Genomic DNA, 21,677 nt, shown 5'->3' with positions numbered 1-21,677 from the left:
AAATAAGCAGGGTGACAATATACAGCCTTGACGTACTCCTTTCCCGATTTGGAACCAGTCTGTTGTTCCATGTCCAGTTCTAACTGTTGCTTCTTGACCTGCACACAGATTTCTCAAGAGGCAGGTCAGGTGGTCTGGTATTCCCATGTCTTTCTCTGATAGCTCAGTTGGATACACAGCGCCAAGTATAAATTATATGCAGGTTTTCGACTATGCAGAGGGTTGGCACTCCTAACTCCTGCATTGTTCAAGGGTCCACTGTAGTGTCCTTTGAAAATCTAGTTCCTCCTTCACCTTTGGTTTCTGCTAGTTTCCAGCTCTGGTAGCATCCGGTTACCTGTTTCCTTTGCTTTTGACATATAGAGGGCTTTACTTTGAAAAAGTAAAGAAGGGAAGGAGAAATGCAGGAAATAAATCATAAATCTTATTAATGGGCCTTACTGAGACTTTACGTTATTGAATCTTAACTTGGCCTTTGGTTCTTTGTACCGTCTTTTATGTATTTCCTCTTTATTCTGTGGTTCTGAATGGTTTTGTTTTTCGGATCTTGACCCATATGCTGCTATCTACCTGCTCCTACTTTACACCTCCCTGGGAGATCTGAGACCATCTAAAAGGTAGAATCTTTCATTTTTTCATTTTGGATTTTCAGAATTCTTCATTCATTTTTTTACTTGATATTCAAAGGAAAAGCCAGTTTTATTCCGTTCCTCAAACTTAGCAGGTCCAGAACAGAATTAATTATACTTTAGGAACGCTTGTCGCTGGTTCTTTTCCGGCCTCGTCCTTGTCCCCTGGTGCTTGGTTAACGCTTGCTTGTCTCTTAGTGTTCAGGGTAGCTGTCACTTCTGTTATTGGCTTTTTACTTGTCCATCTCCCATACCCTTCCTTGAAGGAGGCTGTGATTTGTTCTTTGTTATGCCCCAGTCATTTAACGTAGTGCCGAGAGCTTTCAGTACCACTTAGTGCTTAGCACACTCAGAGCTCTTTTATCTTAAGCTCCTTCTCTCTGTCCACTCCTTCTATTAAGACGTAATTCATCTCCTAAACACCGCTTGAGACGGACCTCTCTTTCTGTTACCCTTGTCTGATCCTTGCTGTCACCATGACTCAGATGGTATATTGCTGCATTCATCCAGCTGGCCCCTCTCTCTGTCCGCTGGTGGTCCCTTCCAGTCCATCCGTTACGCTGCTCACACACAGTGAGCTCTCCGAAGCATGTATCTTGAAACCCTATGTGGCAGCTCGTGTGTTCTCAGTTCTGTTGGATGATGTGTGTGCCCTCCCGTGGCCTTGCCGCCCCCGCTTCTCCAGCGTCCCTTCTTGCTACCTTCCTGCTCCAGTCCTGAAATCCTAGAGACTCCTCCCTGCTTATAGCTCTCCGGCACACTGTTATCTTGCTCTTCATCCATCCTTCCAGACAGAGCTCAGTCTCCACCTCCTCTGCAAACTCTTTTCTGTCCTCCCAGCCTCTCCCAAAACTCTGTTCCATCCTTCCAGACAGAGCTCAGTCTCCACCTCCTCTGCAAACTCTTTTCTGTCCTCCCAGCCTCTCCCAAAACTCTGTTCCGTGCTCACAGTGGTACCTGTGCCTGCCTCCAGGCACTTGCCACGTAGTACACGGTCTGTCTATGAAATGTGTGCGTCCTTTGTGAAGCTGACATTTCCCGGGCGTCTTAGTGTCCTCTAACTTACGGCTGACGCTCAGTTAGCGTTTCTTAAACTTAATTTCAGTGAATTTAAGGGAGACACACAGATGTGGATCTCAAGCCCTCGTCTTTTATTGAAAAGATTTAGAAACGACTTGTGGAACGTGGTAGTTGACCATTTGAGATTGGCATTTGGTAGAGGGAAGGTGAGGCGTGTACCTATAGCCCTTATTTCTGTTTATACGGGATTGCTAAGTCGCTTCAGTCGTGTCCGACTCTGTGCGACCCCACAGACGGCAGCCCACCAGGCTCCCCCGTCCCTGGGAGTCTCCAGGTGAGAACACTGGAGTGGGTTGCCATCTCCTTCTCCAATTTATATGGGATTTCTACCCTAAAATGTACTCAGTTTCTAGAGGACACTGAGCTTGGATTGCACTGTCTACCTCTCTGTTTGTTCCTCACAGTGCACAGTATGATGTCTTGGGTAAAGTGGACACTCAATATATGCTTGAGCTAAATGTCAGCATACTGCTAACAGTATAACTTAACTTGAGTTAACTGCAAAGCAGAGGCGGGTCAGCTGGGCCGTTCTCTTTGTTGGATTCCTGAGCACAGCTAACGCACAGTTTGGGATTTTCTGTATATAAGGAAAGAATGAATGTCCTAGATAACATTCATTAGGTTGAGTGAATGTTAAGTCTAGATGAAGACTTAAGCAAGAGTCTAGCTTGAGTTGAGCCTGAGCTCGTCATCTGTTCCACTTGTTGTGACTAAATGCTCCATCAGTTGGCACATTCCTTCAGTTCTTATAGGCTATGAAGCCAAAATTTATTTCCGAAAGAATATATTACCATTTTCAAACCATCTGTATCTTCAAATGAACTGCAGTTAACAAAAAGTAACCCGATGTAGTGGGTTAAAATCAGGAGCATTTAAAACCCGGCACACAGATAGGCGCAGGGTTAGTCCTATGCATTTTCACCGTCCAGCTGAACGTTTGGGAACATTGACGCTTCCTTGCATTCCTCGGTGACTATTTCACTGGGGTGGAGTAGCAGGTAGGACCATATCTGTGCTGTCCAAACAATAGCCAGTAGCTGTTATGACTATAGTATGTGACTGTTTAAGTGAAAATTAATTGAAGTGAAATAGAATTTGAAATGAGGTTGCTCAGTCACTCCAGGCGCGTTTCACGTGCCCAGCCAACACATGTGGGTGGCGGCTGCTGTCTTGGACAGGGCTGTGTCTGCCCTGGACTAAACGATCTTGAAGGTTTCTTCTGCCTCTGACTTCTTACTAGTCCCACTAGCTAGAAGCTACTACTGGTCAGATCTCCTTATAGGAAGCTCCAGAGATTACCCAGCATTCTTTGATCACACTTGGAATTTTTTCCGGATTGGATGTTATTGGAATAATTGAGTTGTTGAGTAGAACTTGGTCAGTTTCTTAAAAGAGTATTTTCTTTGTAACGGCGTTTGTGCTTTTTTTCCTTTTCTTTTTTCCTCCCCAAAGTCTGCCACCAGGGGGTGCCCTCAAACCTTTTGAGAAATACGATTCCACCTAGTTAACTAGAGTGAAGTGGGAAGGAGAACCTGTGTGTCTGCTTAGTCCTTCAGTCGTGTCTGACTCTTTGTGACCCTTTGGACTGTAGCCCACCAGGCTCCTCTCGCCGTGCGGTTTTTCAGGCAAGGATACTGGAGTAGGTTGCTGTGTCCTGCAGCTCCTGCATTGCAGATGGGTTCCTTACAGTAAACTATGGGGGATTTCCTTGGACTATAATATCGGCTATTAATTCATACTGGATAATTTAAGAGATAAATTAAGGATTAAGCATTACAATATGTATATATGCACATTACTTGATTAGTTTGGCAAATTATTTTCCTAGTGTGAGTGTGAGAACCTATCACTGAACTATCTTGAAAATTAGAAGTAAAAATAAGTAACTTTAAAGTATTTCTTATATTTCAAAAATATTTTTATTACATTTAAAACTGTTGACTGTAGTAAAAGAAATGAATTATTGTTCACTTACATTTCTTAGACAAACTAAGTTCATTTTGCTTTCAGGACTTTAACATTAACCATCAGTTATGTCTCTGAAATCTTGTCATGCTGAGTGTGATTGCTTGTCTATAAAAGATGGATAGTAGTGTGACTGTATGGTATTGAAAATATCTGTTGGTGTGTGTGTAATAGCCTTGTGGTTTGGTGGTGTTTGCTAAAATGATTGATGGTTATGGCCATGTAGTCATACAGTAATAGGAGTGAGAGATGAGAAAGACCTTCCGGAGCATCTTGTGTTAGTCTGAGATCCCTCCCTAAAGAATAATCATTTACAGTATCAGTCTTGAGAAGTAAATTCTTCTAGGAGGCAGAAGATAATGAGAATGTGTTACTATGTTTTATCCTATGACAAGAACACTTTGGCATTTTATTATTAGCATGAAAAAAGAGATTACTGTTCGGAGAAGAGCTTCCTTTATGTGTCATAAACCTACACAATTTTATTCTTAATGTTTAATCTAATGAAATTTATGTAGGAAATGGTGTGACTGGTTTTGATTAGGGGTACATTTTGTTTCAAGAACTGGCTGACAGTATTCTTCCTGAAGTTACTGTGTTCCCAAATTAGCTGTTGATTATCTGGGTTTTGGAGCATACGACGGTGGATTTTCCACGCCCATCTATGAAAGCCTGTGAGTTTTGAGCTGCTGACGGCTAGTTTCCTGAGATGAGCTCTATCCTGAGAAGCGGAGCAGAGATTGGGAGAGTGGAAGTAGAGCTGAGGCGAAGGCCTGCAGAAGGGCTCGCTCTCACCCCATCCCCACTCGCCCATTTGCTGCCTGATGAGTGTGTGGTGGTGGGGTTAGAGATTGAGAGTGAAAAGAGATTCTAGAGACGCTGCTTTGGGAAAGACCCTGATAGTCTCCTTACCTGCTGCAAGTGATAATAAATCCTTCCTTCCCGTGGGGGAAAGAAAAAGAATAAAAGGAGCTTCTAATGCTTAGCACTGTTTTTCTCCTGCTGGCAGCCTCTAATGGGGAGGAAAAGAGTGTATAGCAGCCTGATCTGTCCCATATTAGGCAACTGTCAGGGTAACGACAAATACAGGGTATTTCCAGTGTAAGTTACATGATAAATACGTTAAAGACTCTTCTGTACTATCTTTAAAGCAAACCTTTTCACATGCTTGTAATGAGCTGTGATTTTTATCAGTGCCTCTCAGATTTGAGTCCATAGCATTTTGAAAATTACTTAGGAAGCTCTTAATAGCTGTTTGAAGAGGAAACCGAAGCAAAGGGCGATCGAGAGCCAGGATGCTCCTCAGCACAGTCCTCTCCACGGAGTGGCCACTGCTGGCCCTTGTTAGCACTCAGCCTTTCGGGTCACCTGGCCCTCTGCCACCACCTTCATTTCGTACCTCTTTTGTTGCCATGAGAAAAAAATTTTGGAAGTCTTATTTGTAAGTCCATAAATTAGCTCACTAATTTGTGAAGTATGCCTTCTTAAATATGAAAATGTTAGACTGGCTATTTCCTGAAAACCAATTGGGCCTTATTAAAATTTGGAGAGAATTTTTATTGAAGCCATCATTGTCATGGGTGATACACATGAGAGATCACCCTGTGGCTGGCCTGTCAAACTTGCATGAGCTTTCAGAAATTAAGGGGAATGCGTGCGCTTGTTTTCTTGTAAGCTGTCACATTCTTCTCTTCAAAGTGTCAGCCTGAATCGCACACAAATAAATGTTAGAAATATTCACCTTCTCCAGTCGATTTTTTATCCTTACATATTTTAATGCCATAATTATTTTTTTCTCTAACGTTTAATTTTTGTAGTCTAAAACCATGCCTGAAGAGTAGGTGGATCTGCATGATCTTAAGACTTCTGACTTATGTTCTTTCTTTTTAAATTTTGAAATATGAACCTCTTTCAGACTTGGGAAGCTCTTGAGTTAGTTCCAGTAAGTTTTTTGAGGCATGTTATAGAAAACCCAGTTCATATACAGTTTAATTTACTTCAGGAAAAAAAAAGACCTTGTCCTAAGTGAGGGAGATTCTTACAGGCAGTAGAGAGGAGGCAGAGGAGAAGCTTTGTAAAATCACCTAGCTGTGATAGAAAGTGTCAGTTAGTTTAACAAGAATTTTTACCAAGAAGATTACATGTGACTGTGTTCCAGCATAGTGAATTAGTGTCAGTCTTGTATGAAAGGAACTTTCATACAAGCACTAGAACACTTGTCCATAAATAACTACAATATAAAGCAGGAAGTCTTAAGGGTCTTATGAAAATCATAGAATTAAATTAAAAGAGGCAGAGTTACCTTGTAGCTGGTGAGTCAGTTTGGGTAGATGTTGAAGCAGTGCGGTGTTTGAGCAAGACGTTGGAAAGTTAGGTAGGGTTTCGAGTAGGAAGGATATTCTAGGCGTAGCACAGATCTTACTTGTGGAAGCACATGTAGGTGCTAGAGAAGAGTGAATTGCAGAAATGTCTAGTGTGTAAAATGCACAGAAGGTTGTGAGAGAGGGAGAGAGAGCGTGTGTGGTAAGACTGGATACGGATCTAGGGCCAGAGAGCTTGATTATTAATTCAGGGAGTTGATACTGTACTGAAAAGATAGGAAAAGCCATTGAAAGCTTTCCAGTGGAACAAGGACACACTGGGGTGTACTTGGGCTGAAACTGAAGGTGGGCTAGCAGCAGGGCAGCAGTTAGATTATTGTCGTAATCTTGGTGAGACTGGATGAGGGGCTGAGTCAGGGTAGTTTAGTAGTGATTAAGAGGAGGCGATGAATATATGAGGCCCTGCTGGATCGATCAGCAGGACTTGGCAGTTAATTGATGTGGGGGTGTTGAAAGAAAGAGGAGGCTCCAGAAAGGTTGTAAATTACTGGCCCATTAGATAATAATACTTTGCATTTATATATGAGTCTTTAGAATTTGTTAAACACTGTTATATCTGAGCCTTCCTAACTCTGTAAGTTAAACAGAGTTCAAATTATCCGTATTAGGGATGAGGAAATAAAGAATTTGGGGATTTTGCTATGTTCATGCAGAAAGTAGATGCAGGTCTGGCCTATGACTGTAGTCTTCTGCTCCGCTTTCTTGGCTGAGTGCTCTGTTCTCTAACAGACCTTTACTTGTGAACCTGGGGAGAGAGGCTCTGTCATCGAGTCCCAGTGTATGCCACTAAGTTTGAATGTGGAAAAATTGGCTTTACCTTCTTTGAGCTTCAGTCTCTCCAGATATTTTTATGCTTTCTATTTTGCATTGATATTCACAGGATAAAACGTAATTTTAAAATTTTCCTGATCTCTATTCAACAAATAATGAGTACTAAATTTTATGCATGGTACTAGAATGAGTGACTTCACTTTCACTTCTCACTTTCTTGCATTGGAGAAGGAAACGGCACCCCACTCCAGTGTTCTGCCTGGAGAATCCCGGCTGCCGTCTCTGGGGTCGCACAGAGTCGAACACGACTGAAGCGGCTTAGCAGCAGCAGCAGGATACACAATGTGTACAATGCAATCCTTCCATTTGCAGTGTCACGGATTAGAGAAGGAGAGGAGAAAAAATGTAAATAAATAATTTTAATAAGCCAAAATAAGTGCTATCCTATAGGTATGTGCGTGCTTCCCTGGTAGCTCAGCTGGTGAAGAACCTGCCTGCCGTGCAGGAGACCCCAGTTCTAGTCCTGGGTCAGGAAGATCCCCGGGAGAAGGGATAGCTACCCGCTCCAGTATTCTTGGGCTTCCCCTGTGGCTCAGATGGTAAAGAATCACCTGCAGTGCGGGAGACCTGGGTGTGATCCCTGGGTTGGGAAGATCCCCTGGAGGAGGGCATGGCAACGCTCTCCATATTCTTGCCTGGAGAATCCCCATAGACAGAGGAGCCTGGCGGGCTGCAGTCCATGGGGTTGCAAAGAGTCGGACACGACTGAGCACAGAAGCACAGTGTATAGTTGTTTTAGCTTTGCTGTACCTTTTATATTTTTCATAATGCTGGAAAAGTGATTATCACCAGTTGGGAATGGTGAAGAAAATTGTATATCTATACTGTGGAAAGTACTGCATAGCATTTATCATTCTATCACATGGAAAGATGACTTTCTTTTAAGGCAAGAAACAAGTTGCAAAAATATATGGTATACCATTTAGTTTAAAAATTCGTGTAACCTCTTAATTTCTGTGTGCACATATGTAGAAATGCCTAGAAGAAGTTTGGGGAAAAGACAAGCATCTGTTTACGTCTTCGGACAGTCAGCAGGAATAGGAATTGGGGATTTGACTTCATCTGCATTGTTTGACATTTGTAAGCTAGAATGCATTCACATGTTACTTAAAAAATTAATGGAAAAGAAGGGTTAAGGCTCGTCTCAGGGGTTTGTATCTATAGGGATAAAAAGTACAACAGCATTAATAATCAAAGAAACAGAAAATAATAGTGGTGTCAGTTTAGTCTATCAAATTGCAAATGAAACAAGAATGAGAATTCACAATAAGATGGAGCTGAGTACTTTCTTATACAGAATTTTACCAGAATATAAATTGGTAGCATGTATCAAAAAACTAAAAAAAAAGCCTGTTTTTCACCATAGCATTTTCTCTTATAGAGATATTCAGATAGTTGGCAGAAAGATGTGTGTACAAGGATATTCATTACAATGGTAATTATAAGAGTAGAAAATTGGCAACAACCTGTAAATCTATCATAAGAGAGTTAGGTTGGGAAATAAGTTATGGTATGTCTGAATTATATAATAATATTCAGCTATTGAAAATAGTGATGTAGGATTATATTTATTTATACAAGAAAATGTTCACAATATAAATGAAAACAGAATACAAACTAGAAAGATGTATGCCAAAATGTTAGCAGTATATATCTTGATATTGGGCTTGTGAGTTGTATTTGTTTTCTTTTTGTTTATATTCATTTTATACAGTGAAAGTACATGATTTTTTAAACAAACATGTTGTTTCTGGTGATGGCAAAGTGGAAAGTTCTTTTGTCTAATGGAAAAACTATACAACTGTTAGAATAATGTGCTTTTAAGTGATTTTTTCTATGTTAGAAGGTAGGTAAGTACCTAAGCATAACAAAAACTTAAATGGTTATATTAACTTTGGGATCGTAGGGCTATGAGTTTTTCCTGTTCTCTATTTAGATTTTGGGATGAAATACTTTTTATATTAAAAATTATTAATAAAATTTCATGTTCGAGACTTCTTATATAAACTTCTTTGAAATTTTTTATTAAAGAATGTTAGTAACTTTTAACAATTTTACTAGGAACTACTTGGGTACACATCAGTAGATAAAATGGTGTGACTTGAAGTGTTTATTATATTTGTTGATTTGTGACTGATTAAAAAGCTGTTTCCTATGAACTGAAGAAGCAGATCTATGGAAATTTCCCCCCTTTTAAAAATAACACTATTTTGCTGATTTTACTGGCTACAGTTTTCACTTACTCATTCAAAATTCTATAGTATTATTTATTCAGTACTTGCTGTGTACCGGCTTCTGTACTTAGTCGCATATGAATATGTCTTTAGTATCAGAGCACAGTTCACAGGCTTGGTTTAGTTGACCAGGCGTTCTGAGGAAGAAGAAACAAGTGCAAGCTCATTTTCTGTGTGTGTGCTGCTGGGTGTTTAAGGCTTCGTCGTGCTCTGACCTTTGCAAACCCAGCTGCTCTGTTTGAGTTGTTGTCCGTGCTTGTGTCTGCTGAGGAAGAAAGATAGCTTCTTCAGGGTCACTGTGACGAAACTGCAGTAATTACTGTCCTTCAAGGTGAGGGCTGATGTATTGAGGGGATCACAGAAAGAGCGCAAGACTTCCTGCTCTGAGATTCGCGAGGTCCGTGATCACGCCCATTACTGTTTCCAGTCCTGTTGGCAGTGCTGGCATGGTGTCTGGCGTCTAATGGACGCTTAGACATTTACTCTCCAGTTGAGTGGATGAACAGATCTGTAAAAGGGCGGAAATGGGTGAAATAGCATCATAACCTTGAAAATCTTTGTATCAGTTCTGAATGAAGCATATACATAGTCAACTTTTGGGATGAGAATAAACTGACAGTATGGACTCCCGGGTGCACACACACACGCGGACAGTTGCCATATGTGATCATCTGTGCAGACTGCCCAGTAGAGGGCAGGGAGAATTGAATGAAGCTTTCCATTTATCACCATGCAAATGCTTAATTTCTTTATGATCATCTTCATTATTGTTATAAGTAATATATGATATAAATAAGTATTTATGTTTAAGCCTCTTACTTCCCTTGAAGTTAGGCAATGATTTAAATTTTTAAAGCTGTTTGTTACTTATATCTTGGTTTGCATTGTATAGATTAATACATTATGTGGATTAATAAGATTCATGTTGATATACGGCAAAACCAATACAATATTGTAAAGTAATTAACCTCCAATTAAAATAAATAAATTTATATTAAAAAATAAATATCAATTTGTAAAATGTTAAGATTTGCATGAAGATGTTAATAATATATGGGAGGGCATAAGATCACACTAGTTTTTTAAATTATGCATTCCATCTAAAATGGTAGTTGGGTTGGTTACGTTCTCAAATGACATTTTTTATCATCTCATTTGTATTTTCAAAGCCACATTAGACATAGGTCTGAAGTGTTGACAGTTGTGAAGAAGTCCTGTGCAGTGATGCTTCATCAGATAAATAAGTGATATTTTAAAGCTTGTGACGGTCAGCACAAGCTTGTGGCTGCAGCTACTCATGTGTCAGTTTTAAAAGACAAGGACAGGTACCGAAAGGAGAAGCTGTCAGCCTCTTTAGTCACTTAAGGGTAAAGGTCTTTAGGTTAAGAATGTTTGGATAGACACTTCTCTTTATCCCTCCTTCTAAATATAGCTGAAAGGTGGAGTTAAACTGACCAGCTAGAGTCTGTGGGGCTGTGGGCACCAGGGTGGTATCAACAGAGGCCTGGTGGGGAGCCAGAACTCTCACCCTCTGCAGCGCTGCCCCCTCCAGAGGTATCAAGATGCATCTCCCCTCCCCGCTCTGGGAATCACCTGGGGCAGCAGAGTTGCCCCCGGCCCACCCCCCTAGAGGTATCAAGGTGCGTCTCCCCTCCCTGCCCTGGGAATTATGGAGGGCGGCAGAGTTTTCACTCCTGACGGATGGCAGTGAGCTGGCTCCTCCTTCCTGTGTCACAGAAGACCTGTGAAAACAGATTTGAAAAGATCCAAGGCCTCAGAACAATACCCCAGATCCCCAGGTTTCAATAACAATCACTCCACCAAGAAGCAGGAAAACCTCAACTAGAATGTGAAGACAGTCAGCAGACACCAACCCTGAGACAACACAGATGCTGGAATTATCCAACGAGGACGTCAGTGCAGCCTTCAGTAAGCAATTACAGACCTGCCTGAAGCAAAAAACAGCAGCCCCAGCAGAAATGGAAGCTGTATAGAAGAACCGATGGAAATTTTAGAACCGAAAAGTAATAGCACCTGATTTTTTTTAAACAAATGCAGTGGAATGGGCTCAGTGGAGAATGGAGACGACTGAGGAGAGAAGCGGAGAACTTGAAAAAAAACAAAAGAATTAGTCTGAACAACATAAAAAAAAAAAAGACTGAAAAAGTAGTTTAAGGATCTTTGGAACTGTTTAAAAAGATCTAACAGTCGTGCCTTTTTAGTACTGAAAGGGAGAAGGAAAAAGCAACAGGGCTGAGAAAATAACAATAATGAAAAATAGCAACTGGAAACGAGAAATAATAGCTGAAAATTTCCCAAACTTAATAAAAGACATCAAGAAGCTGAGCAAACCTCTTACATGAAACCCAAAGAAATCCATGCCAAGATATATCATAGTCAAACTTATTCCAACTAAAGGCAAAGAAAAGAATTTTGAAAACATTCAGTAAGAAATGGCACATTGCCTGTAGGGCAAAAACTGTTTGAATGACAGTGAATTTCTCATCGATAACACGGAGGCCAGAGAGAAATGACACAATATTTTTGAAGGAGTAAGGGAAACGAACTGTCAGCAGAGAAATGTATATCTGTTGAAAATATGCTTCAGAACTAAAGAACAGACAGTGACATTCTCAGATGAAGGAAAGGAAGACGGTTTGTCATTAATAGATCTGTCCTAAGAGAATGTGTAAAGGAATTTCTTGAAACAGAAAGGAAATGATAAAAGATGGAATCTTGTTGTATAAATAAAGAATAGTAGAAAGAGTAAAAATATAGTAAATATAGTAGCGTTTTCTTCTTGAGTTTTCTAAATAGTGTTTTGACATTTTCTGTTTTGCTGTTTTCAAAAATTTCAACACTATCAAATGTGGTTCTCAGTGTATGTAAAGAAATATTAAAATTATAATGGGGACAGGTAAAGGGCCTTGAAGGGAATATTTCTGTACTGCAGCATGTGAAGTGTTGACACCAAGATGAATAGTGATAAATCATATATAAAGAAATGCCTAGAGCAGCCAATTAAAAAACATCTGTTTAAACAGATGTGCTCAAATACAGTTTAGATAAATAAAAATGGAATTCTGAAATATATTCAGGTAACCCATAGGAATAAAGGAAAAGAAAGCAGGTAAAATTTAAAAAAATTAAAAATTAATAAGTTCTAACATATCAGTGATTAAATGTAAATAATCAACGTTCACCAATTAAAAGACAGATTACAGAGTGGATTAAAACATGGCACACTGTATGCTGCTTACAAGAAGTTATTTCAGGCACAACAGTATAGGCCGGTGAACGTGAAAGGCAGTTTTGTTTGTAATAGCCAGAAATTGAAGACTACCAAAATGCTCCTCAGCAGGTAAAGTGGTTGAACAAATGGTGGTGTAGTCAACTCTGCAATACTACTCAGCAGCAGGAATTAACTCTTGATACGGTCCTGGACTTGAATAGATCTCAAGAATGTTAAACGGGGTGAGTAAAAAACTCAGTCTTTAAAGAAACACATGCCACATGATCCCATTTGTGTAACAGCAGAATTACAGAGATGGACAGCAGGGTGATGCTTCCTCGGGTTCAGGGAGAGTTGGACGGAGGGAGGGACTGTAAACTAGTAGCAGGAGGGAGACACTTGCTGGAGTGGAGCACTTCCGCGTCTTGATTCTGATAGTGGTGAAGCAGATGTATGTGTGATAAAGTAGCATAGAACGGTATTCACATGCTGTACCAGTATTAACTGTACTACAGTTAATCCAGAACGTGGCCGCTAAGGGACACTGGGCGAAGAGTCAGCTGGCCTCTCTCTGTCGTTTTCTCGACTTTCTGTGAATCTCTAATTGCCACAGTGTCTTCAGAAGCAAAGAGAGAAATTAGGACCAAGAAGAATTTGAATGTCTTCAGTGCATCACTGCATTTCATGCATCTTCAGGTGCAGGAAAGCAAGCATCTTTACTGCTTACGTTAGAATTCTAAAGGAGTAGAGTGCTTCCTGTTGTTTGACTTTTTAAATTTAGGTTTCCTTTTTTTGGCATTGTTTGTGCTCAGTCATTTCAGTTGCGTCCAACCCTTTGCCACCCCGTGGACTGTGGCCCACCAGGCTCCTCTGTCCATGGGATTTCCCAGGCGAGAACGCTGGACTGGGTTGCCATGCCCTCCTCCAGGGGATCTTCCTGACCCAGGGATGGAACCCTTGTCTCCTGCGTTGCAAGTGGGGTCTTTAGCCACTGAGCCATCTGGGAAGCCCTTTATTGGCATTGAAGGGGCTTATAATGGAGAGGCTTTGAACCCTCTTGAGCCTTCATTTTATTCTTTTCAGTGTGCTTGCTTCCTGTTAGAGACCTGTTGGATTTATCTGCTGTTTACTTAACCCTACCACCTCTAACACAGCCTTATTTCCGTTTCCCACTCTTCCACTATATGTACAATATTCATTTCAGTTAGATCAGTTTTCTGGTTTTTTAGTACGATGGTAAAAACTGTTCATATCTGAGATATGATTCCTTTTCTACTCTTGTACAACTTTGTGTTTTCTCCAGAATTAATAATTGTCTTCTGTTCTTAACTTGCTTAGTTTTTTTAATATACCTGTGATTAATTGAATCCTACACTCTCTGAATTGTAAGTATCTTTCAGTTCATTTTGAGCATCAGTTTCCCCATTGTCCTAATTTAAAGAAGGAGTTGTGCATAGGTTTGAGTTTTAAAGCTTTGGTCTCAGGAAAATTCTCAATAGTAAAACTTCCTTGTAAAACCAAGGTGACTGTAAATTATCTTTGCTACTTTTTCTGTTTACACGCATAGAGTGTGTAGCTGTAGGTAGACAAATGCATATTTATTTCAGTTTAGCTCCTCTTAGCTAAGGGAATCTAGGTATTTTTAAAGAGTCTATATCCTCATCAGTCGCAAACATGGTAACGTAGAGAAGTGGGGGAGAGCCGTGGAGTATAGGCCAGAACACTTGGGTTCTAGTTCTGATTTAGTTGCTAATTCACATATTCAATCTAGGATAATGAGGGTAACCTCCTTGGCCTCAGTTTTCTCTTCTCTTTAATAATGACAGGATCAGACTGGATTATAACTGAGACCTCATCTATCCAGTTCAGATGTGATTTCAGATAGATACATGTTTAATCCTGACTGTGTATATAGAATGTCTAAATTAAGAGTGTTTTCATTTTCACTGTTTTGAAAGAATTGCTCTGATGTTTTGAGAAAAATTGGATTAAATAGACTAAAGTAATTTCTAAAGCATTGAAGAGATGGGAAATTATAAGACAAAAATGGGTCATAAATATCGTTTTCCTTGTACTTCGAATTATGATACAGAAATTGTGGTTTTAAATTCCTAAAGGTCCCTGTGAAAGGAAAATTCTGAGTCACCTGGAACTTTTTGTTTACTATCCAGTAGATCAGATTTGACATGTAAAAGTTGCTCTGAAACAATGTGTGGCTTTTATGGTGAGTTATTTAAATTATAGGCTGTAGACGCTTGAGGGCTTCCGAAGAGTTCTTGGTGGTCTAATAGTTTTTAGTTGAAGTAACCAAGGGCAGAATGTACTGCTTTTCCTTTGCAAATATTTTATTTAGTTGTGGATGTGATATGAGAGATTTCGCATGTGGGATACTTCATTCCTTTTCAGAGGACATTAAGGTGAATTACATACATTTGGAAATCAACTTATAAATTCCTGACTGTACCTGTTGTTACACTTTTGCGTGTATTCCATGATGGTAATATGCCTGTTTATGGGATCCTCTGAAAAGCAGATATGTAGTTTAATTTTAAGAACAGACATTTGTTCATTGGTTATTATTCACTGGTAACATATTCTGTTGGTTTTCAGGTACTAGAAGAAGCAGAAGCTCAGCACTTGTATCAGTCCATTTTGCCTGATATGGTGAAGATTGCACTCTGTCTGCCAAATATTTGTACCCAGGTTGGTGGAAATGACTTCTTCCTCAGTAGCTTTCTTGAGACTCGCAGTTGAATCTTGTTTAAACTTGAATTATCAAGGTAAAAGAGAGAAGAGAGAGGTGGAAACAGTTTTTGCCGGAGCCTGATGATTTTGCTCTGCTAGGGAGAAGGTTAGAGGTTAGGAGAACGCTGCGAGAGGCCATTAAAAATGCAGCACCCAATTTCCGAGCTTCGGTTCACAGTGCCGGTGTTTGCTCACTCGTACTTCTTAAAACAGTCTTTAACTTTCAAAAAGGATAGTCAGTATTTCAAAACGTACTAGTCGACTTAGAACATTTCATCTTCAAAATGGTTTAATACCTACTCCTTCCTGTAAAGCAAATGAATTCACCGTACACTCTTTTTTCCCTTTTTATGCATGTGTTTTTTAAATGCTTTTTTATTGTGATAGAACCATATTTAACTGTACAGTTCAGCGGCATTAAGTATATATTCACATTATTAGGCAACTTGCACCATCGTCCATCTCCCAAATTTTTCACCTTGTAAACTGAAACTGTTCCCATGAACCATGATACATTCTTAACTTTTAAAATGAAAGAATCTGTGTTGTTTTGTTGTATTTATTGCTGTATAACAAACTACCTTAAAATTTAGTGGTTTAAAGCAAGAAAATTTTATTATCTCAGATTCTGGTGGGAATTTGGGAGCAGCTTAGCTGACTGGTTCTAACTTGGCTCTCTCCTGGTTGCAGTCAAGGTAATGGCCTGCACTGCAGTCGTCCTAAGGTTTGAGGCTGGAGGAGCCACTTCTCAGCTGGCTCACTCACGTGGCTGCTGGCAGAAGGCCTTACTTCCTTGCCATGGGACTCTAGGTTGATGGGTGTCCTCATGACATGGTTGCTAACTTTCCCAGAAAAAGCCACGGAAAAGAGAGAGAGAGAGGAAGGGTCAGTGCCTTTTTTGACCTTGTATCTGAAGGTACACACTGTGACTTTCTTTATTTTTTCCTCTTTATTAGAATTTCGTCACTACATCTAGCTCATACTCTGCCTCTCAAGGAGGGGGATTATCAGAGAATTTGTAGACTGTATTTTCAGATAGTTATAAGAGATTGTTGGTTTATTGTTCATAATTGTCCTCCTCTATTTCCCGCAACAGTAGCTTGAGTTTGCCTCTGTCTGAGATTTCTAGGCCAGCCCCTTGGCTGCATGGATGCTAGCCAGGTTTCTGCTAACACTGGTGATCCACAGGAGCCCTAGGGACAGTTTGGGTGGAGCAGTTCCTGAAGGTGTAGGATGGTCCCACACATTGCAATCTGTCATTGGAACACCCGCAGAAAACACAAACATAGCCTTTGGGATAACCAGAAGCCATGTCCAAATACCTGATTCCAAATGTTGAGTGTTTTCCAGTGTGCCATATTTGTTAGCATCATATTGTGACATTTCCAATTTTACATAGCAATAAATTCACCTCATTAGTTCATTTTACAACTCTTCTTGTTTATATTGCAAGTTATTTGCTTGCTTATATTTCATATTCATTCTTTTCTCTTTTCCTCCTTGGTTTTTCCCCTAGGTCATAAGATTCCTCACTACCTCTTGGACTCTGCCCCTTGGGAAGACTTTTCTCTCCCAGCCAAAGTTAATCATTCCTGTGTCATTCAGATCATCCTTAGCGCATTATTTTGTAATTTGTGTCTTTATATATCTGCTTCCCTAGACTATATTCTTCCTGAAGGGAGATCATCTTTGTTTCCCGAGGTCTAACATAAAGAAAGATAGCGCAAAGTCATGTCCGACTCTTGTGACCAATGGACTGTAGCCTGCCAGGCTCCTCTGTCCATGGGATTATCCAAGCAAGAATACTGGAGTGGGGTGCCATTTCCTTCTCCATAGTGCCTAACTAAATTCTTCTTTAATTCACTGTAGTTCATAATTGACAGAATATAGTCTGTTTGGGGGGCTTCCCTGGTAGCTCAGCTGGTAAAGAATCCACCTGCAATGCAGGAGACCCTGGTTCAATCCCTGGGTTGGGAAGATCCCCTGGAGAAGGGATAGGCTACCCACTCCAGTATTCTTGGGCTTCCCTAGTAGCCCAGATGGTAAAGAATCTGCCTGCAATGCGGGAGACCTGGGTTTGATCCCTGGGTTGGGAAGATCCCCTGGAGGAGGGCATGGAGACCCGCTCCAGTATTCTTGCCTGGAGAATCCCCGTGGACAGAGGAGCCTGTGGGTTCAGTCCATGGGGTCACAGAGCATCTGACGCAGCTGAGTGACTAAGCACAGCACAGCCTGTTGATAGGGACCCCTCTCTCCTCTGCTCCTTCCTTCGTGCTTTAGAGAGAAGGTGGATTTAAGGGGATGTGTATTCAAGAGCACCCAGGTTTGTAGTCTGTAACATCTCAGGTGGTGGAACCAAAATCAGACTCATGGCCATCATCTTCTTTCCTGGCTTAAAACTGTTTGTCCTTCCATTAGTGTGCTGACGGGGAGAGCGTTTTAGTTTTGTCCTCTGTCCTCGACTACAAAGGCAACCTTTGCTGTAAAAGTTAACATTTCACTTTGGTATCCAAATATATCTTTGGCAAGTTAAATTGTTTATGTTGTTAATGAGTTAATCATATTAGCGTTGATAATAATGTACATATTAATGTTGATTCCTGTAGTGTGATCGGGACAATTCTCTCTGCCTGTTGTTTTGAGATTAATGCAGATATCCAAGATTCTTTCTGGGTCTTATTGAAGGGAGAAGGAAAAGCACCTCTAAATATCATATTGGAGCATTTTGAAATTTAACAGCTGATATATAAATTGGCTTTCCCAGCATGTCTTTAAAACCATACAGTTTAAACATTTAAAATAAAACCCACTGAACATAATACTCATGTAGAATATGCTAAAAATAAAAGGTAAGTTAACTTGGATTTGGTACAACTTGAAGACATATCAGACATAAAAAGCTTGAGGGAAAAATGTCCTGCATCTTCCTTAACTTGGTTATGTAGGAAATGCCTGTGTTGTTGCAAGTTATATGGAAATAAGTCTGTACACGCGTTTTCCATTAATTGCTTTAATAAAATTAGGTTTGGGTCTTTTAAATTGTCAATGTGAAGTGTGATTCAGAATTAGAAGGAAAGTACTTATTTATTGATTTATTTCCCATAGATCATTTTATTTTGGACTGAAATAGAAAAATTAGTCTGTCCAATAATCTTTAAATGAGAACAAAATTTAGCATATGCAATAATAGCCAACCTCAACATTACATTTTTCCCTTCCATCCTTTGTTTTAATTTTTCATTACAAGGTAATGTGTTTTTACTTCTTACTTGCTAAAGGAATCTTGTTTGTCACTAATACAAGTAATGTTTGTGTTCTCTTCACTGTCGTTATTATTGATTAGAAATCTGCACTTTGTCAAACAAGTACATTTTCCCAATCATCCTTAATGAACTGCCCTTGACTTCAACCGTATTGCTGAATTAGGGATTCAGGAGTGTCCTGAAATTATTCCTACCTTAATTTAGCAAATGCAATTTGGTGCCTCTGCTTTTGAAATTGCTAAACTAATTATTGCTCTTCTTGTCTGTATTTTTTGTTTCCTCTATCAGCCAATACCGCTCCTGAAACAGAAGATGAATCATTCCATCACAATGTCACAGGAACAGATTGCCAGTCTTTTAGCTAATGCTTTCTTCTGCACGTTTCCGAGGCGCAATGCTAAGATGAAATCAGAGTATTCCAGTTATCCAGATATTAACTTCAATCGGTATGTTTTCAGAGAATACCTTTTTAACAGTAAAATACAAAAAGTTGGCATTGAGTGATTTGCCAGACATTTCATGTACAATTATGTAATTCAGTCTTTATAGTACAGTGAGTTAAGTGATACTTTTGGCATTTTGCAAGCAAGATAATTAAAATGCATTGTCACAAAGCGTGCTTGGGGCCGAGGAGCCAGTGGGTGACAGAGGGAAGGCTGATCTCAGGCCTGTCTTACTCCGGGGCCCTCGTCCTCTTTACCCTGTCCTTCCCCTCTACGTGCCCTGGGTTCCTGATGCCTGTTTGATGTGATTATTCATTCACAGGGTGTTCGTTGTACATTATATTTCTTGTATGCCGAAATAATTTAAGGCTGCAGCATGAGTCTTCCTTTCTGTAAACTGAAAGTGAAATAAAAGTCGCTCAGTCATGTCCAACTGTTTGTGACCCCATGGACTGTATGTAGCCTGCCAGGCTCCTCTGTCCATGGGTTTCTCCAGGCCAAAATACTGGAGTGGGTAGCTCTTCACTTCTCCAGGGGATCTTCCCAACCCAGGGATCTAATCCAGGTCTCCTGCACGGCAGGCAGAGTCTTTACTGTCTGAGCTACCAGGGAAGACTCTGTAAAGTGTGAGTTAAAGTTGACTTTCCCTTTTTACAGACATGATTAATTTATTAATGCAATGTTTTTAAAAGAAAGACAAAAACATGTTTAAATTTTTATTAAAGTAGTTTATTGTGATAAAGTTTCAGATTCTAGCCATTTCCCCAGATTATCGCTTTCTCCATAATTTACACAAAAACACTGTCAAATCTTCTTGGCAAATGAAGATAATTTTTCTCTTCCTACACCCTCCCCTCCTCACCCCTCCAGTCTCTGTTCTTCACATGAGAATTATCTTTATGGGATCTGTGGGTAGAGTGTGAATTTTTCCCCCAGTGTCAGGACCGGGCCTTCAGAAAATCGATATAGTATATGCCCCTCTTTCCCAGTCGACTGTGTGTAATGTCCCCATCTCCTGCCCCTGAGGGGTGGGGCAGCAAGGACAGGGAGCGGAGGAGATGCAGGCAGGGAGCAGAGTCACATGACTTTGCTCACAGTTGACAGAGTTCCGTTTCTGTTCTGTATCTGTGTTCACAGCTCATTGGCGTGCTGATGCAGCTTCTTTTAGTTTACATTTTTGATATTGTCTCATTAAAACTTTATTTCAAATTAATTTAGACATGTAAAAAGGTTGCAGAAATAGTACTGGGAATTCCTGTATAGGACTCACCTAACTTCCCTTTATTGTCATGCTATTATGTACCCATACAGTGTAACCGTAGGAAAATTGTCAAAGCCAGGAAATTAATATTGGTGTAATGCTGTTAGCTGGCCTCATTTTAATTCCAGCTGCTTTTTTCTGCTGTTATTTTTCAGTTCCAGAATCTTCCCACTGTCCCCCGTGGCATTCAGTAGTCCCCTGCCGGGGTCCAGCCCCGGTGGATCCAGGGAATTCGAAGGGTGGACGGCGTCGGCATGGAAAGACTTGTTTATTTATTAATGAAAGATTAGATTAAGAAACTATAGTGTAGTAAGAAGATTAAGTGGAGGAAGAGGGCTGAATGGCTTGGTTTACGCGGAAGGCCAATAAAATTCCAGACAAGGAATTTGCACCATCTACGTTGGGCCACCAGCGCCCGCTTGAATATCTAAGGGTGCCTCGCCTTAAGCTCCCTTTCTCGCGGGTCTTAACAGCCAGGGCAAGTAAGTAGACCTGGCGAGCCTCCGCGCTCCAGGTGGAGATTCAGCCTGAAGTTAAAGTAAAGAGCAGAGAGAGGGAAAGAGAGAGAAGAAGAAAGAGAGAGAGAGACACGGGGGGAGCCAGAGCCCCAAGAAACCAGGCCGGGAGACTAGTTAGAGAAGCTGGTCCAAGAAGCTGGCCCCGAGAAGCTGGCCCCATCCTTTATTGTTCAGAAGGCCTTTTATACTTTTGATAAAACACAGAGATCAATGGGTAACACAAGATTATGTAGCGTTCGCAGCTCAGACTCTTTCTATACATCATTTGGTATACAAAAGGTCTCAGGTGATTTACATTATCTTCTGGCCAAAAGTTACATCTCTATAGAACAAAGGTGCAGTGGGATATAACAAATAAGGTACTTAACTCAAAGATCTAATGTTGCTAACACAAGGTCTACTACTTGTTTTTCTAACTATATCTACAACTAAAGGATGTGAAAATTTGACAGCAAATGTTGACTCAACAAATGAAACCTTTAATCAGTCCTATTCTAAAGATTTTGACTCCTCGGAAGCTCCTACATTCCTAGGATGTTTTAAGCTTCCTGTGCCTCCTGCGGACAGGAGGCCTCAAACAATCACACGCGCAGCTGTACGAGTCCTGCAGGCAGGCTAGAAAGCCATCAGAGGGTTATTTGGATTGAAACACTCTTTCAAATGCAGAAGACTAAAGCCCTGAATTGACTTTTTCCAGAAAATGTCAGAAGAGTGAAAAAGCAGAGCACAAAAGCCAGCAGATTTTTGTTGGGGTACATGCTTAGGAATTTCCAGAGGGGTCCCTGAAGTCCGAGCACGCCTTGCGTATGTCAGCTTCCTTCCTCATGACCTTGTCACGGGCGGGATTCCTCACACTGGCTCCCGGCAGTCCCCTCTTATCTGCGGCTTGCTTTCTATAGTTTTAGTTACCTGTAGTCAACTGCAGTCTGAAAATGTAAAATGGAAATTTCCAGAAATACAAAAATTTGTTAAGTTTTAAATTGCACATCATTCTGAGTAGCATGATGGAATCTTGTACTGCCCCACTCCCTCCCGTCTGAGACTTGGATCATCCACTTGTCCAGGACATCCCGCCTCTTACTCACTTAGTAGACT

General features: G+C 40.5%; 1 protein-coding gene across 3 annotated transcripts in view; it reads left to right on the top strand.

The window, feature by feature from the left end:
- Positions 1-21,677, top strand: part of PARG (poly(ADP-ribose) glycohydrolase) — a 120,206-nt gene that overhangs the window by 35,350 nt on the left and 63,179 nt on the right. For all 3 annotated transcript variants that reach the window (XM_027962356.3, XM_027962355.3, XM_042240804.2), the window contains exons 8-9: positions 14,963-15,055; positions 18,649-18,806. In XM_027962356.3, the coding sequence (XP_027818157.1) occupies positions 14,963-15,055; positions 18,649-18,806 (251 nt within the window). The remainder of the gene's footprint in view (positions 1-14,962; positions 15,056-18,648; positions 18,807-21,677) is intronic.

This window comes from Ovis aries, chromosome 25 (genome assembly GCF_016772045.2).
Source record: "Ovis aries strain OAR_USU_Benz2616 breed Rambouillet chromosome 25, ARS-UI_Ramb_v3.0, whole genome shotgun sequence".
NCBI classification, from domain to species: domain Eukaryota; kingdom Metazoa; phylum Chordata; class Mammalia; order Artiodactyla; family Bovidae; genus Ovis; species Ovis aries.
The sequence above is the reverse complement of the archived record's forward strand: the minus strand, read 5'-3'. Positions and strand labels throughout refer to the sequence as shown.